Source organism: Columba livia, chromosome 3 (genome assembly GCF_036013475.1).
Source record: "Columba livia isolate bColLiv1 breed racing homer chromosome 3, bColLiv1.pat.W.v2, whole genome shotgun sequence".
Taxonomy (NCBI): Eukaryota; Metazoa; Chordata; class Aves; order Columbiformes; family Columbidae; genus Columba; species Columba livia.
This window is the reverse complement of record NC_088604.1, coordinates 112,499,830-112,517,183: the sequence shown is the minus strand read 5'-3', so window position 1 is coordinate 112,517,183 and position 17,354 is coordinate 112,499,830. Positions and strand designations below refer to the sequence as shown.

General features: G+C 39.5%; 1 protein-coding gene across 2 annotated transcripts in view; it reads right to left on the bottom strand.

Annotated features, from left to right (window-relative positions):
* Window positions 1–4,181: 4,181 nt before the first annotated feature.
* Window positions 4,182–17,354, bottom strand: part of ACTR2 (actin related protein 2) — a 25,558-nt gene continuing 12,385 nt past the window's right edge. For both annotated transcript variants that reach the window (XM_065059840.1, XM_065059841.1), the window contains 7 exons: window positions 17,127–17,342; window positions 12,969–13,041; window positions 10,541–10,677; window positions 9,679–9,828; window positions 8,848–8,993; window positions 8,307–8,439; window positions 4,182–7,232 (listed from right to left, as the gene is read on the bottom strand). In XM_065059840.1, the coding sequence (XP_064915912.1) occupies window positions 7,062–7,232; window positions 8,307–8,439; window positions 8,848–8,993; window positions 9,679–9,828; window positions 10,541–10,677; window positions 12,969–13,041; window positions 17,127–17,342 (1,026 nt within the window). In that variant the 3' untranslated portion in view covers window positions 4,182–7,061. The remainder of the gene's footprint in view (window positions 7,233–8,306; window positions 8,440–8,847; window positions 8,994–9,678; window positions 9,829–10,540; window positions 10,678–12,968; window positions 13,042–17,126; window positions 17,343–17,354) is intronic.

Below are 17,354 nucleotides of genomic sequence, written 5' to 3'. Positions count from 1 at the left end.
TGTGCATATGTGATCCTTTCCCTCTGTCTGCCTAACAGCTAATTATTTTACCAGACGAGCCAATAGTCTGAAGAAAACAGACCATGCATATTCTTGAAAGCAACAACTGTGTTACAACCTCAGGGTGGACAGGGAATTAAAAAAAAAGAGTCACTTCCTTCTGACCCACTCAACTCCTTAAGAAAACCTCCAGAAATAGCAAGTGTTCTGATTGAGAAGGGACTATCCTACCTCCCAAGTTAGTACTCGCATTTAACAGCAGAAACTTGCGCTGTGTTATGTGGGAAAAACAGAGAAAAAGCCATTTTGAGTATAGAAGGTATCCAGGTAACAGCTTTATAATAGATGGCAACCCAAAAGTGTACACACCCCGTTATTGCAAAAATGTGGACAAGAGTGCTGCTCTCCAGAAACTGCCTGGGTGTCACTGCACTCGCTGAATTTTCATTCCCAGTTGAAATTATGCCTTTCTGATTAAAATAGTTAGTCGCTGGTCCTGAAAAGGGTGCAAATTCTGCATTCTGTGTTTGGTGGTCATGTTTGAGGGGGCTTTTCTGGTAGATATCTGGGCTTTGCAGCCTGCTCCAAAGCCAACAGCGCTAACCCACTGTCTGCCCCGGCCCAGGTGTGAGCTGTGAGCTCCCCGGGAGCACCACAGCCCTGCAGTTGTGTTTTATAGCCTCCAGGCCACATTTGGAGAATGCCTGCAGTATTGGGTTTCATAGGCAGGACAGGAAGGAGAATGTTTCATTTCCAAATCCCGCAGAAGCTCGGTTTTCTTGTTGCAGAGCTGCTGTGACCCAGGGAGAGGTGTTTTGTCCTGCTGATGCCTGCTGGACCACACTTACAGCCTGCCTTCATCCCACAACCGTGAAAAACCAGCAGGTCAGTGGTGATCGCTCTGCTGTGTAAAGGCTGGCACGTCCCTTGCATTGGGGGTCCCTGGTTTAAGCGGGGAGGTTCTTGGTATTTTTGCAGGTGAGGGCAATAGTGCACAAATGGTGGGAGGCAGCAACGAAGGTTCTGAAGGAAGTTATGTGCCTCGAGGTGAGGTAGAAGTTGTCTGGGACATTTTAGGAAGTGAAATTAGAGCCTAGGGTGCTTATTGTTCATGGGTTTAGTAGTCAGGGTGAATTTTGCAGAGGTTCTGGTGCAAAAGCTGCAGGGTCTTTCATTGTACAGAGAAATGCCACTGTTCTGTTTTTTTTTGACGGGCAGCTTCTGTTTCTGAGTGGTAACAGCATGTCCTGACATGGGGTGTCCCCAGCACTTCACATGCACACCAAGGGACCAAGTGCTCCAGCTATATCTTCTCTAAAATTCTGCATCAGCAAATCCTTGAATGCAAAAGGTGACCTGTACTGGTCTGCGGGCCAGCACTGGCTACCTTTCTGGCTACACCAGACCAGTGAATCCTCCTCAGTTCTGAGTGGCAACTCAAAAGTTGACTTGCTTTTGAGTAAGAGACCTACCCTCCTAAAAGTAAGTTCCCCGCCTCAACAAGCCCTGTGGCATTCGGAGCATCAGGATGGGGAGAGCACTGTCCATCCCCAACTGCCTCATCCACCTCTGAAGGAACACGACTTCACTGGCAGTATTGGACCAAAAGCCAAAGAATGAATATTCCTCATTTCTTTGTTGCCATTTTAAAAGCGGATAACCATTTAATTAGTTGTTCACCCTCCAGGGCTGTAAGTTCTTGTATAATTAGATAATGAGCAATTATCATTACAGTGTTTTGTTCTCACGTGGTACTACACGGATTCCAGCGCTGACCACGTTTCAAAGGCTCGTGTTCCAGCTTATTACTCAGTAATGCTACAGGAAGCACCAGCACCCCCAGCACCCGTAAAGACCTTCTTAGGGGCGACAATCTACCAGCATTATAAATATTAATATAAATCCCACCTGCTCTTACTGGACTTGCCCCACAGTAGTTTGAAGCAGTGTTGATACCCACTACAACAGGATAACCCTAAAATATTCCAAGGAGATTATGTGGTTGGGCGCTTCCCGAAATACTGCCTTTCATGTCCTTAATGCCACCCTCGCCTTTCCTGCTTTGGCAGGGAAAGCCACCATCAGGGTTACACTGAGCAGTTTAGAACAGAAAGTTTTTGGACAACACAAAGGTTTCGCTTTGGAGGAGCCCCCAGAAGAGCTGCTGTGCTAAGAAAAGCGCCTGATGCAAGTCAGGACTTACAGGATGTACTTGTGTTGAGGTCAGCAACTGGCAATTAATTAATTCGTTAAAATACCTGGAGAGATTTAAAATGTGCACACGGTGAGAACATGCATGCAAGAGGAGAATCTCGAAACCACTTAAGCTTTAGGGCAAACAAAGAACAGACGGGAGATGGGCGCGGTGATGAAAAGGTGTAGGCAAGGGGCCCATATCTATCATTATTCCTGCAGCTACAATTTAATTACCACTCCTAGGCTTTGGGGAACAGAGATTAAAAAAAAAAGTACGGGAAGGAACACAAGTGCTGCGGTTGGAATAAGCCCTTTAGCATCACCTCAAGTCTCTGCTAAAACTCTAAATATGCTTTACTCATCACCCTGAACAGAAACTGTTTCCCTATTTTTCAATGTTTAGGAATTGCTTTCAAAGGGGAAAAAAAGGAAACTGAGAAGCAAAACCCCACACTCCCACTCCTCCCTGAACAACTTCCCCTTGTTTCAGCAGTACCAGAGCAGAACTTGGCACAAGGAAGGCAAGAAGCCCTTCACCAGCTGTCTGGACAATAAGCAGACGTGCGCTGCAATCTTGTTTTGTGCAGTTGTTAGCTGGGACAACAAGCTGCAACCAGAGGTTACAGAAAGGTAAGCTATTTACCCGTAGGATGTTACTTAAAGCTGATCTTCATGTTGTAATGCAGGGAAGATAAGGGGCAAAATTCACAGCTTAGTCCGAATGAACGATTGTTTTTTTTCTGGAGGCCTATAATGGCAGTGACAGTGACTTATAGCAGCAGGACAACAAACCAACCCATGAGAGAGAGGAACAAGGATCAAATGGCAGGGCTCAAATAAAGCAAAATTGTAGTTTAGATTTCCATACATGCTGAAAAGGTCCAAAACATATTTTTCTAACACTGTTCTGGTTGCTACAACACAGTAATATGTATATTTGGATTTAAAAAAAAAACTTTATTTTTCACACTACTGAAATTGCTAATGAAGCTTCTTTCTGGAAAATAGATGAAGTACCTGCAGGGAGGAATTCACTATCGAAAAAGTTGACTAGCAAATGCCAACTGAACTGTATTTAGTCCTTCCCACACAAAAGCCATGTCAGGCAAAGCGAGCCAAAGGGAAGGAGTGGGAACATGAATTATTACCGAGCAGAGATAAAGCCCATTTATCTTTTTTCCCAAGAATGCGCAGTGATTGAATAAAGATTTGGATTTTGGGGGCTTCTTTTTTTCCCTATTAAAACCCTGTCTATCTGTATCTAAGACGGCATGTGTTTGACCCAGCCACCGACACGCACCCCCAGCCAAACTGCACATCCTGGTTCACTCTAAGAAAACCAAACCCATTATCCCACTGGGGAACATACATACAGAACAGCATGTACAACATGCTGGGGTGAAGAGACAGGTTGAGCTCGTTTCAAAAGCCAGACATAAATGCATCGTGATCAGCGGGCCAGCCACTAATCCACACAGCAAGTTGAGAATTGCAACATTTCAGGTGCAAGAGCTGCTTCAAACCAGTGCACCTTTCTAAATGCTCCACGTTAACCCCCATACAGTTTTTCTAGCAGTTAAAATGAGGGGTGCAGGTGAAGTAGCACTGCAGTCAAAATGACAAGATTTTTCTCAAACAGGGGCTTCCAAGCTTAGCCAGGGATGCTGAAGTCAACACAAGTTGAGGGCTCTTCCCATTTTGCAGTAGGGAACATAGCGCTTGAACTAGAAAATATTTCTGTCCAAAGATAAGGATTTTATTTTCTTTTAAAGAAATTAGGAGAGAGGGAATGCAGTCTTGGCTATGGAATGGAGCAGGGGTGCTTTTTGCACTCTAATGACAGTAATCAACAGGGAAATAGGGAACGTGTTATTTTGTCATGCCAGATTTTCTCAGCATAAGCAGCTCATGACAGTTTTGTGATGGAAGTTAGGGAAAAACTGACAGACCTGTGATTTCCCAAAGGAAACAAAGCAAACATAATCTACTTTGAAAAAAATCTGATTTTATTTTTGTATTGAAAAGACCTGTCAATTTAAATAGATGTTTATTCCATTCATGGTCTCAACCAGTGTTGTGAGTTAACATTATTCAGAACTGTATAAAAAGCCATTTGTGTTACATCGGTTAACATCCTAGAACACTGGGGGAGGGCGGGGTTTGAAGCAGCTTAACATTAAAAATAGGATGTTCCCAAAAAACTTACAACTGATGCAGCATCTTCTATTCTAATTTTACAGGAGCTGAAGCATATTGCAAATACAACTCAAGTTATTTGGTCTTAAAAAAAAAACAGAACACCTTTAAAACCAGATTGCTTTCATAGCAATATTGAAGCTGTGAGCTGAGAGCACACACATACGCTCTGCTGTGTGCAAACACACACATGGAGAACCACACTGAGCACAACTGGACAGCCCATTGAGTATTTGGATTACATATGCGCTCTTCTGAATCCATGATAGCTGTAATTTTAAATGCTAGTTGCCTTTTTTTAAAAAAAATCGACATGGTTTCCATGGAAACCCAAGATTCTGCACAATCAACTGACATTTATTACTCATGGTGCTGTGAAAAGTTCTCTAGTGAAAGGGCCAAATTCCAAAACCTTTGCTCAAACATGCACATACCTCATCAAAGCCAACGGACGGGGGAGAACGTGGTTTAGAAAAAGGGTTGCAGGGTCCAGGTCAAGATTTGAAAAATCACATGACAGATTGTCATTCAAAAAAAGTTTTAAAATCATTCTTTGGTTTACTTCCATGATTCTCAACACTGTCTGAAAAGCCCAGAGACAGCCACGTGAGAAACCATAGCCCTAAAGCAAGCCCACAGCATTTTAAAATCTTGTGTATTAAATGTTCAGAAGACTACAGGAATTCAGAGTACCCCTTACATTCATGTCCCCAAAAATCTAGTAACTGCTTAAGTGCATGCACTGAGGCATGACCGGCATGCCTGTAAATTCATATTGTTCAAGTTAAGAGTAAATATAGCTGCAAAAAACCCCACCCACCTATAATTAAATGGTCATTACTAGCAATACTATAGTGACTGTCTTGTTATTAAAGAAATGCAGACATGGTTTCTGCCTGTTTGGCTCGCTCAACCAAAAGGAAGCTGTCTGCTCGATTTAGAAAGAAAGCAAATTTTAAGAATCCAAGGGAGTTCAATGTTTCCATGTTCCTTGGGTCAATTATTAATGTAAAGATGTAGACAAATGGCAAGTACATGAAAGCATATCTTGTACATTCCAAGGTTTGGAAGTCGAAAGCAGATCTTAACTTCCTTACGCTTAGATGTTATGGTAGGCTTGGAAAACCAGTAAGAAGTGATATAACATTTCCATGAAAAGCAAAGTAGAACTAAGTCTAACTGGCATTCGTATGCAAGCAGTTCTTGCTACGCTTTATGTAAGGCAGATTTTATTGCAAAGATAGTTACCAGTCTGCTAGTAGGAAGAAAATACAGGCAACTAAGAGAAGATGGCTGATAATTACTAGTGACAACTTCTATTTTTCTGAACAACTCAGCTTTAATGTACTTTCTGGTAACAGCACTTTCATCACTGGTTTTCACTTCCTTCCCCATCCCACGTTAAGTATCAAAAATCAAGACCGGACAAAATGAGTTGTGGATATTGACCAATCAACAACATCTCATATTCTGATGTTATTTTTAACTAGATCAAATATAGGCCATTCTTTATAACCTACTGCCAGTGGTTGCTTATAAATATCTGCTTGCTGCAATAAACACGGGTCATCAAAATATTCATTTGCAGTAACTACTTGGCACTAGGTTAATATACTTGTAAAGTTTAATGGAAGTGCTTCTGATGTACATATGAGCACTTAAAACACATTATACTTTTAACACTTAGTTTTTGGAGTTTTAATATCTACAGTTACAGTTTTCACAAGCATTTCTGAAATCATTAAAACTCTTCAGAAGTTTAGAGGCTCCTGTCTCAGCACATCTACGTTTCTCAACAATTACATAATAGCTAATTTAACATTCTTGCTCCCTATGCTGAGACAACATAGTACCAAAATTTAGCTATAAAAAGAGGCATTTTTGGTCAGACTGACCCCCATCTGTCCCTTAACAGAAAAGCAACACAGCTCAAACCTGTCTCCTCCCTCCAGAAAAAGACACCTAAGGCCACAAATTTACATTTGCCAGAATATCAGGTGTGTTTCTCTGTTTGTGGCAACTGTGTACATGCCCACTTAGAGAAATACAGTATGAAAGCCCCACCACCACCTTGAAGGACAAACCACCTCAGAACCCAGTTTAGGCAGCAGTGCGTATGGAACCACGTTAAATCGAAACCGTGTGTTAAAGCCATTTCAGCTAGTTCAGCTAGTTTCTAACAATGTTTAATCAAAAGTCCTAATTGCAGGAAAGGAAAAAAAAATAATCTTAATGTAGAGAGAGGCAAAAAGATGCAAAGATAACCACCACGATGACCCAATAGCAAAAGCTCCTGTTTAAAGGTTTTCTTATGCTAAAAAAGGCACACAACCCCTTGTGAACTAGAGACAAAAGCTAGCGGTACTACAGCAATAAACCCAGAAGAAAAAGCCTACCAGAATTACCCAATTGCCTACTGGGAAGGAACAATGAAGTAGACAGGCTGCTCTTGCTCTGTTTTGTTTGCAGGGAAGTGGTCAAATTTAATAGTCAAATTTCGCCACATTAAGAAACATTTAACAAAAGCTACCCCAAGAAACCAGAACAAAACCTGACCTTTGGGTCAAAGGCCACAGACAGGCCTTTCCATAGCATGTAGCTGAGTGAGTTCAGAGATTGGCAATGAAAGAAAAAAGCTTTAGACATGTGATGGGAACAAGCTTTGGGATTTATCGAACAGTCACACCAAGCTTCTCCAGCACACGCACTCCCTTTTCTTGGTATTCTTGTCGGGTCATCCAGAAGTTGTCTTTGTCTTTCATGATGTCTGCTAGAACTGCGCCACCCAAAAACACCATGTGCTTTCGACGAGGCGGATCTTCAATTCGGATCTTAAATTTCTAAGAAAAAGAAAAGAAACCGTTACTGGGATTCCTGAAACAAAGCCGTTCAAAATCAAATTGTGCTTTGACAGAACAATGAAATGGAAACTGTTTAGTGAGAACAATGCAACAAGAAAACTGAAATGCTAGCATTGGGCACTCTGCGCGAGCTTCCAGCTTGCACAACCAAAGCAAAATAACTACTTTGTGCTGGAAATTATAGACAGCTATTGACACTTTCTTCAAAATTATACTTTCAGTGTATCCACAAAAAAAGCCCAGGAGTCAGAATACAAAATTAAAGACTGTATTTTTGCATTTCATGAACATGGTAAAGAGTAAAATACTTCGATGGCTAAAATTATCAGAAGTTGCCAGATCATAAAAATCACAAAATATTTTAAAATCATACCAAGTTTTAGAATGGCAGATGGGACAGATTTTAAATTTACACATTCTAGATGAGCTTAACCAATTAATATTCCCTTAAATTCCTGGTTGCTAAAGCTCTAACCCCAAGAGCAAAAATGAGTACAGTCAAAGCTACGTGTGAAATACTGTTTTAGACTTAAAACATTCTGTGCAATTGAGTCATTCCGCATAGCTGCATAAGATCTTTAGAGAACACTGTGTTAAGAACCAGGGAAGTTCAATTCAGTTCACCATTCGAAACTTCACTCGAAGGAATTTTCTCTGTAAATATCTCCTTGAAAAGCAGAGAGCACTACAAGGCAGCGTTACCTCTGTAACGTGCGTGTGGCTGTTGTCTGCTTATCACAGTAACCAGTGAACAAGGGAAATTTATTCTACTTGAAGGTGTATGAGAACTCTAGCCTTTGAGTATTTCACTTATAGCACGAGCCAAAACTTTCAAAGATTAAAAAAAAAATATCATTTTTTGCTCAGTGATGAATTTCTGAGCCACAACAACTCATAAGCTTCATTGAACCTACCTTGCAAGTTGTGCCCTAGCAGTTAACAGCCCATTTTACATCCAAACTAACCCAAGATTTCTGACTAGGTGGTTCCCTCTAGTGGGGACTCAGGATAAACCTCGGTCCCACACAAGTAAAGCAGCGACTCGGTGCCTACCGAGAGTTTTTCCACGTCTCCTTTCAGAACTCGTTCCAGGTAGAGCTGTTTAAGTTCCCGCTCCAGTCGCGACGGCAGCCCGGGGTACATGGTGGACCCTCCAGACAGCACAATGTGCTTGTAGAATTCAGACCTGAACAAGAAAACAGGCATTCTGGTGTTATTTTGTATACTCTACGGTACAAGTAGGTACGTGTACATACAGGAGAGCAAATAAAAATCTAACAAACAGTCGCTACACAAAACCAGCTTCTGTGAGTCTGGCAGACTTGCTTGTGCTTTTCCAGGTGTCCCAGAAAGCATGTTAAAAAAATAATAAAAATTGCACTTTCAGGATTTTATCCTTGCTTGTTCATACTAAAATAGTCAAGTTTCCAGAAAACCTGTTGAGTTCTAAGGAGTCTCTCAGACTGACCCCCACCCCCAGTCTGTCTTCCCCAGCAAGTCTCATGTTAGTGTTTATAAAGCAAAAGATGTTATTTTGTTTGAACGCAGTTCTCACATCACCCTGTACCCTGGTGGAACAGAGTTCTGTTCTTACCTGGTATCAATATCAGCAGCCTGGATGGTGTTAAACAGCAGTTCAGCCACACCAACCCCCTCTACGTTGATTAAGTGCGGCTGGAAGAGAGCCTCTGGTGCCTCAAACCGTTCTCCACCGACTTTGATAATCCTGCCATCTGGGAGCTAGGGAAGAAAAAACACCATTTAGAAGACTACTTTTAGCTACTTAAGATACTAAACAAACCAAGAGGAAATAACCTACGCTGTTCCCTAATGTTTTAAAACAGGAAATTGTTGATAATTATCATGACTGCAAGAAGTGCTACTGAAAGAAGACACAAATTCTTCAATCATTACGCGATTCACTTAGAGACATCAGGGACCAGATACATCGATACCAACGTAACAAACATTTCCTTGCAACACAATATCATCTAAAAGATGATCTCACAGCAATGTAAGAGTAATGCTTTCCTGTAAGTTCTTTTCTTCCATGTGTGATCACAGGAAGTTTCCACTGAGAGCAAGTTTGCTGCTCTTGTCAGCAGATATCAGTCCCATACGTGTCACTGCTCGATCTGACATGCTAGAGTAAGCCCACCTTCTCTACAGTTCCCAGACTATAATATTCAAATTTCAAGGATCTACAATGACAAAAATGAGTACAAAGTCATATGGTAAATCTGAAAATAACAAAAAAAGCGCTTTAAAAAGTCTTCCCCGAACCAAGTAATCTCGTTTTACAGATTCCTCTGCCTGGGAAGTGAGCTAAAGCCAAGCAAAGAAATTAGAAGGAACCAATGCTTAATGCTACCTGAATTTAAACTTATGAAGCTTAAGACAAGAAAAGCTGTCTCAAAACACTCACTGTGTAGGATTCAACTAGTACTGTGGTCTCTAGTGCCAGTTTCTGCTCCTGTTCAATGTTGTATCCCACGTAACACAGCTTTTCCTTGATCATGCGAACAGTCTCAAAATCAGCAGAATGGTTGAATGCATACCCTCGCAGTAAGAGGAGCTGGAGGGAACATAGCAGGTCAGCGGTTAATGAGAGGAACAGTCCGGATCCATTTATCAGTACGTGTGTACATTCAGACACGTATCTTTAAAACCTTGTCTCCTTTTTTTAACTGCAAATTTAATATTAAGTCAAATCTGTCACAATTCATTATTACTAGAAAATCAGAATAGCAGCAGCATGACCCCGAGTGGGAAATTTTCTTTGTCATCACAACTTTCAGTGTAACTGTTACAAAGACAAGTGAAAGGTAACCAAAATAATTCTTATGTTTAGAACTTCAGTTCAGAAAACGTCAATATTAAAGTTTAACCATAAAATTTGTCAATCCAGAGTGTTGTTTGTATTTAAAAAACCCAAACAAATAGTCTATAAAACATACTGTCTTATTTAATAATCACGCAAGAATGGCTACGCTATTTTCCACGCAGTAAGAAAAAATCTTTCTGAAAACAGGTGAGTAGAACTATTAGAATATAATTTTATTTTTGTTTTATATCAAGAAAGGCAACTTACCAATAGTATTAAATATTATTTAGATAAGGAAACATAATAAGGGTAGACTGAAGCAATACCGAGAATACGCTTCTTTATGTCATTAACGTGAATAATACAGGAAAAATGTAAAGTGGTTTCTTGCTATCAAGGGATTTTAACCTAAACCAATGTGCCACTGATAGCAGCCTCAACCTTACAAATTCTTTCCTCTTACCTTAATGAGGTACCTAGTGATATCCCTCCCAGCGATGTCCAACCGTCTGGTGAGATGAGGGAGAGAGAAACCTTCATAAACTGGGCAAATATGAGTTACACCATCTCCAGAGTCCACAACAACACCAGTCAACAAACCTAAAAGAATGGGGTGGAAAAAAAAAAGGTATGACTTTTATTAGCACCTTCATAAATAGAGCAGGATAGTAGCAAGCTTAACACATTTTCTTTTAAATTCTAGTCTTAACACAAGCTCAGTTCCCCCAGCCATCATTTGGGGAAAAGTAGTCACAATTTAAAATTCAGTTATTTCCATTCAGCTGGATTTTAAACTTAAGGTTTTCACAGGAGCTTTTAAAAAAGTATTACCTCTCCTTCTTCCTAGATCCTTATAACTACCATTCACAATTTAATCTGGCATTTTGACATATTAAATTGACATCTTAAATTGCACTCTGAAGAGAAGATCATCAAATGCTTGATGGGCCAGAAATTCCCCCTTAGATTCAGCTGTATATGTGTGATCTTATACTAATTTCTCAAATATGAAGAAACCTAGAGGTATTCAGGCCACAAGTTTACCTCGTTACAATTATTAGGACTTGATTTTGGCTGGTATTCAAAAAACAAAACAATGCTTTCATAAGGTTTGGACTATACAGCATACATTTAATCTTTTTCCCACAAAAATAGTGTTATGCTGAATCAAATCCACTTTTGTATACTAAAGAAATTAACTCCAGTTAAAAAAATTACCATAAAACCATTAAATTCTCAGGTGTACAAAACAGCTATCATAAGCATGTAGAAACAGAAGTTTCTATACTTCACTAACAAAATGAATAAGAATCAGAATTTATGGTAAAAATTCATTAGAAAACAGTTTTATAGTTTCTCGCAAGCCACCGAAAGCAAGGAAATCTATTGTAAGGGGACACCTTAAAATAATGAAGGGACATTTACTCTGCAGTGACAAGGTACTTTGGGTCGGTAATTTGCTCAAGTTTTGTGAACAGAAGGCAAACAAATTGGTTATTTGCCTTGACTGAACCAAAGAACAAACTTTGGTTCAGCTGTGTGATGAGATCCGCAGATTTATTAGTGAACTGGAATAACCACCATGTAAACACAACAAGCCTTGCAATGGGACACACGCAGTGAGGAAGGAAACAGTCACAGGGGACTACACCGAACTCCAATGACTTGTGAGGAATTGCCAACAAATTTCCTTATTAGAACTATGTTTTGATACATAAACCCCTTTGCCTTTAAAAGGTACATGAGCGCACAACATTCCAGATAAAATCAACAGCAGGCTTAAGAGAGTTTCAACAGCAGCAACAAAACGTGGTGCACTGAAATGAGGCACGTCTCGGTATGTAATTTTAGGCACTACTTTAATGTAATGTAAATAAGTGGGATGTTTTAAAGTCGTGGGGGTTTTATTAATTTAATTTTCAAAAGCAAACGTTTATTTATGTGCCACTTGGTTTTTACATCTTAGAACGTCTTCAGCTTTCTTTTAGGTGATAGTTTGTGGAAACACTGTGGACTGCTCTAAGTTGTTTTACATATTGTTATTCACAAAGTAGTTGAGCACTATACAGTAAAACACATAAAATTACAGTAGAATATAGAACTGTGTATGTTAGTCCATTAAATACTTATAAGGAACCAAAAAAACAAGGTGGGGGGCGGGGAGAGAAGGAAGAGATTTGCACAGATCATAGCAAATAAAATTAATATTCAGGTCTGCAAAAGTGGTTTTGTTTCAGCTACTTTTAATGACTTGCATAACAAAACTACCCTGCCAGTATCCCATCACTTTTGCTCTTAGACATAGAAACTATGGTGACATGTTAGTGGACAAAGATATTTAAATATTTCCTGCTAGGTGACAGTTAAATACAGCAAGCCACGAATAAAGAGATATAAGAAGTCCTGTTATTAGAACTCCTGTGCTTGCGTTATTTCTTAAAATCCTGGATGGAATGCAGCCAGCGGTAGAATTTCTATCAAATTCAGTGAATCTGTTATTTTCTCCTCAGGCTGAGGATCATTTATCTACAGCAAAAGAATCAACATTTTTTTTAGCAGACTGCAAAGTCACCTGCTTGAAATGCACTTGTAATCATGTTTTCCTTTATCAAAAGCATGTCGCTAAGGCTAAATGACTGTATCCTGAAACAATGACAGTTTTGATAAACCAGGTTTTTGCAATTACAAGCATGTCCCCACCGTTGGTCCATGAAAATGCTGACAGTGGTACCTGTCAATAGTTCCTCAAAACAAAAAGCGAGCCCATAAGACAGAGCTGAGCTTGTTTGTAGCAGTGCTGAATTAAGCCCAAGACCCGTTAATACCACATTAGAACTTTGGCTCAGCAACATATTTATAAATTAAATGGATTTTAAGTTATCTTTGCCTACCTTGAGCATACAAAGTAAGAACAGCCTGAATGGCTACATATACCCCAGAAAACTGGTATGTCTCAAACATAACCTGTAAGATGGAAGCAAAAATTAACATCTAAACCAGGCCAAATACTTACACAAAATGTCATATATGTTTGAAAACTGTATTTCTATAATCTTGTTCTTTTACTAATCAAAAACACTTTCCAAGAAATTTCTACATAAACATTAGAAACCTACTTGCTTTATGGCAGTAAGTACCACATTCCGTTCTATACCTTACCTGTTCATACAAGATCAGCCATTTGAAATATTCCACATCCCTTCAGCAACGAAAGTGAACGCTTTCAAGAAACCCACACATCAATTTCTGAAGCTTTACTAAGCCATTTTCCAAAGTGCTTAAGGAGTGGGAGGCAGTACTTGTAGACCAGCCAAGTATTTCCTTACTTAAGTGTGACTTGGGAATGAAATGTTTGTTAAAGGTGTATGCTGTAAATCTAATGAAATTCAAGGGTTTTTTTGTTCTTCATATCAAGCCCTACAGACTTTGTACAACTGCAGATTATGCCAAGACAAGACCAAACAGACTCCTAAGCATATGGGTCTAGAACCAGTCCTGTGTCAAGAGGTTGTTCTCTTGCATCTGGGCCTTATTTTCCCCTTCTTTGAAGCACAACTGATGACAAAATTCTAAAAATCAGTGCAAAATCCACTACAATTGAAACAGTACAAGTAGGTCTACACGGTTACCACATACAGAAAAACCACAGGTTTGCAGAACCTTACTGAAACATGAAAAGTAACTGCTTGTCTCATAGATTAGGTTCTCCTAACCACTAAACTAGTTTCAGTGAAAAAACAGAGTCTAAGATTAAATGATGCAGAGTTTATAGGATCTTCTTTCTAAACACAAAAAGGCCAAGTAAACAAATCACACTGTACAGCAGTTCTCCCCTCAAAACGCTTTACCAGGAAAAAAGGATGAACTCTGATTATTCCAGCATATACAGAAGTTTTGCTCCTGCTGTTCTGCGGCCTCCTGAGCACTTCTGCAACTTCCAGGATTAGAAAGTGATTAAAATCTAAGTACTCCCACAGCTCAAGTAAAAGATATCTAAATATTTTTTTTAAGAAAAGCTGATGCCTGACAATTTTAGAATTCTGAACTATTTAAAGAACCACCCCTGCTAGAATACTGTGATTTTAAACGGCTGGCTTATATAAAAAACCTGATCCTTGCAAAGTCAAGTTAATTATTCATAGCTGTATCGAGCACGAGGCAAAACTCCTGGGAAGAGTGATGCCGCTTTTCTCGGGATATTTGCTGTGAGCACGCAGTACAGCAGAAGTCAAGCAGAAAGGAACACAGAGCACCCTGCCAGGAGAACATCACGCTTTGGGTTTTTATAAACCCCCAATGTGAACTCGGTAATATCAAAAGAAAATCAATACAGGAGTCGGGTGCATGGGCTAAGTGTGAGCAAGGCATTTCCAGGTTGGTTGGTAACTTCCGTACCAGCCACAATTTAGCGCATACGCAATCCCTTCAGAAACAAGAAGCAGAAGTGCCTGCCAGAAAAAGGAAGAGCTTGAAGGGCAGCAACTCAAAAAGAGATCCCATTTGGGTAGTCATTGCTTAAAACCAGCATTATTCCAAAGGATGAGTCTTTCGAACAACCCGAGTGCTTAGAAAATAAGAAACTATTTTAAGAAAATTCAAATTATCATCTTTGTGCAACAAAATTAATATCCAAGTGGCATTAGTTACTGCTTTCACATGTTGTACTAAAACATAGTACACTGCAAAATAACACTGCAAAATCCTTTTATAACCTATATGCAGGCTGTCAGAGGGTTGTTGTTCTTTCCTTCAAGACATCTACGTCTGTTTTATTTGACATGAAAAACGCCTGGACACAGGACATAATGTTAACAAATCTTAAGATGCTAACACTGAGCAGGATGTTTGGAAAAGATTCTACTTGTGACAGCAGCTTTTGGATTATGTACCAAGTGATGTTCTAATTTGGCATGGAAAGGATAAGCTAAAAATTGGGGAAAAAAGGATAAAACACACTAGGTTGGGATTACAAGAAGTGCGTGTGCTCCAGTATCCCTACAGCTACGTAATAGGCAATTATAGTCTGGCTGCTCCCAACCATACTACAGAACAAGAATGCAGCAGGTAACTGGAGGCAAACAAACAGCAAACACTCAGTTAAGCTGAGGAGCAACCAGTGTTTTGTACACACTATGAAAGAAACAGCACTTTTAAAACATACATTTTACAATATAGCTGTCATGTGAACACTTGCTGCTGTCACTAAGTGGCTGAGTTTGCTGGCGCAATGGGGTGAGGAGAGAGAATGACTGGAAGTAGAATGAAGTACAGCGTAAATAATTATATATCATCTTGATATGGTCCAGATGACCGAGCTTTTCTTTTAAAATGCTACTGTACTGTATTACAAAACACAGAGACATTATTATATTTACTGCAGGCTTTAGGAAAAATCTTAATTCAGTGCTCTGCTTCGCACTGGGATAGCTTCCCTGAAAAGGAGGAGTCCATGTCAAAACCAGGAGGAGTATAAATATGTGGCAGTTAAAAACTAAACATTGCTAGTCTTCATAACATCATGATCCATTCAAAATATTAATAGAAACAATGAGCTTCTGCTGAACTCAATTTTAAATTTACAAAACTGGATTTTAGGCCTCCCTAATCCTCTGGATCATGATTAAGTATCTACAATCTCTGGAGTGATTTTAAAAAAAAGCAAATGTAGCAATACTAATATTTTAGCAGACTTCAGAAGCCATACGAGAACTTTCAATTTATGGTATATAATTACTTGATCCCAGAATAACTAAATCCCAGCCTTTTGTGTTTAGCAGGAAAACAGAAACAAGAACACTATTGTAGACAGCTGAAAAGCAAAGAAGCCTGAACAGGAAACTCAACATTCCCACTACATGGAGGCCACCCAGAATAATCCACTATGTCCATCACACCACAGCTGACTGATATACAATAGAGTGTATTACTAATGCTGCATTACATAATACTTAGGCAATAGGTCTCTAATGTCCACAATTGCTAAGAAATGCTGAATTTAGATTGTACAGTTCAATTTTTTTCACCTAAGTTTTTCCAACTTTGCTTGCTCCTAAGTCACTCAAAGAAAGATTAGTGCAAATATATTCACCATCACATTGCAGAAAGCACTACTGTAGCTGTGACAACAAAAGGGCTTAAAAGGAAAGGTCAGCAGGTAATGATAAAGGTACATTTTTGTTAGACTAAGCAACAGACTTGGGAAAAAATATATACACACACAAGCTTTCATATTCAAAGTTCTGATAAATGGGTAAGGTTTCAGATATAGAATCAATTTTTCCTGCCTCATCAGCTACTCTTACAACACATTAACTACATTTTTGTTACACTGAATACTTAGATTAATTGGAAATACCTACAATGCTTGAGGAAGGGAAAAAAAAAAAAAGGAAACTAAACTTTTTGTTCTCCTCAAATATTACTGCTCTTCAAAATTGACTTTTTGTTGTATAGCACTAGAGCTAAACAATATACATCTGACAACCTGCTTTAACGCAAGGTTCAGATGGAGCTCAGGTTGCCCAGGGCAGCACTGTGAGACAGAGAACCCAAGAGCCAGGCTATCCTTCTTAGAAGGCTTTCATTGATAATCCCTAGCATTAATCAAAGATTACTTACTTGGTTGTCATCACACCTTTGTCTCAGCTCCCTCCAACAACACTACTCCATCTGGTGAGCATCGTCTTGCTCAAGCCTCAGTCTCCTCTGAAACATGACTGGCTTACAGAAGTGTAAGTCATTCACAGTAACTACCATTAATCCAATAGCTAGTAATCAATGTATCTCGGATATATTAAGATAAACAAGTATTTCTGTTTCTGTGTCTTACTGGTGACATGGCTTGAGACAAGAAGCCAGCTCATAGCTTTTGAATTACATCGGTTTGTTTGAATTTCGCCACAACGCCTTCATGACTATGGCTGAGGACAAGGTTTGGTTAGAAAACAAACTGCTTTGCCTTACATAGTTACTATGTGTACCAAGAAGTTAAAATCTAGTGATGCTTCAACATCAGTATATATTTATCAGTTTCTACTAGACAGACATACCTCCACAATCTTCTCTCTATTTTTAGTTGGATTCATGGGAGGTTCCGTGAGTAATATTTTACAATTTTTTGTGTCAATATTAAGCTTTTCTGGTCCAAACGTGTAATCCCAGAGGTGCTTCATATCATCCCAGTTCCGAACGATGCCATTCTCCATCGGATAATTCACTTCCAGCATTGAGCGTAACTCACTTGCTTCATCACCCACCATGAGATCCTGCAAAGTTTT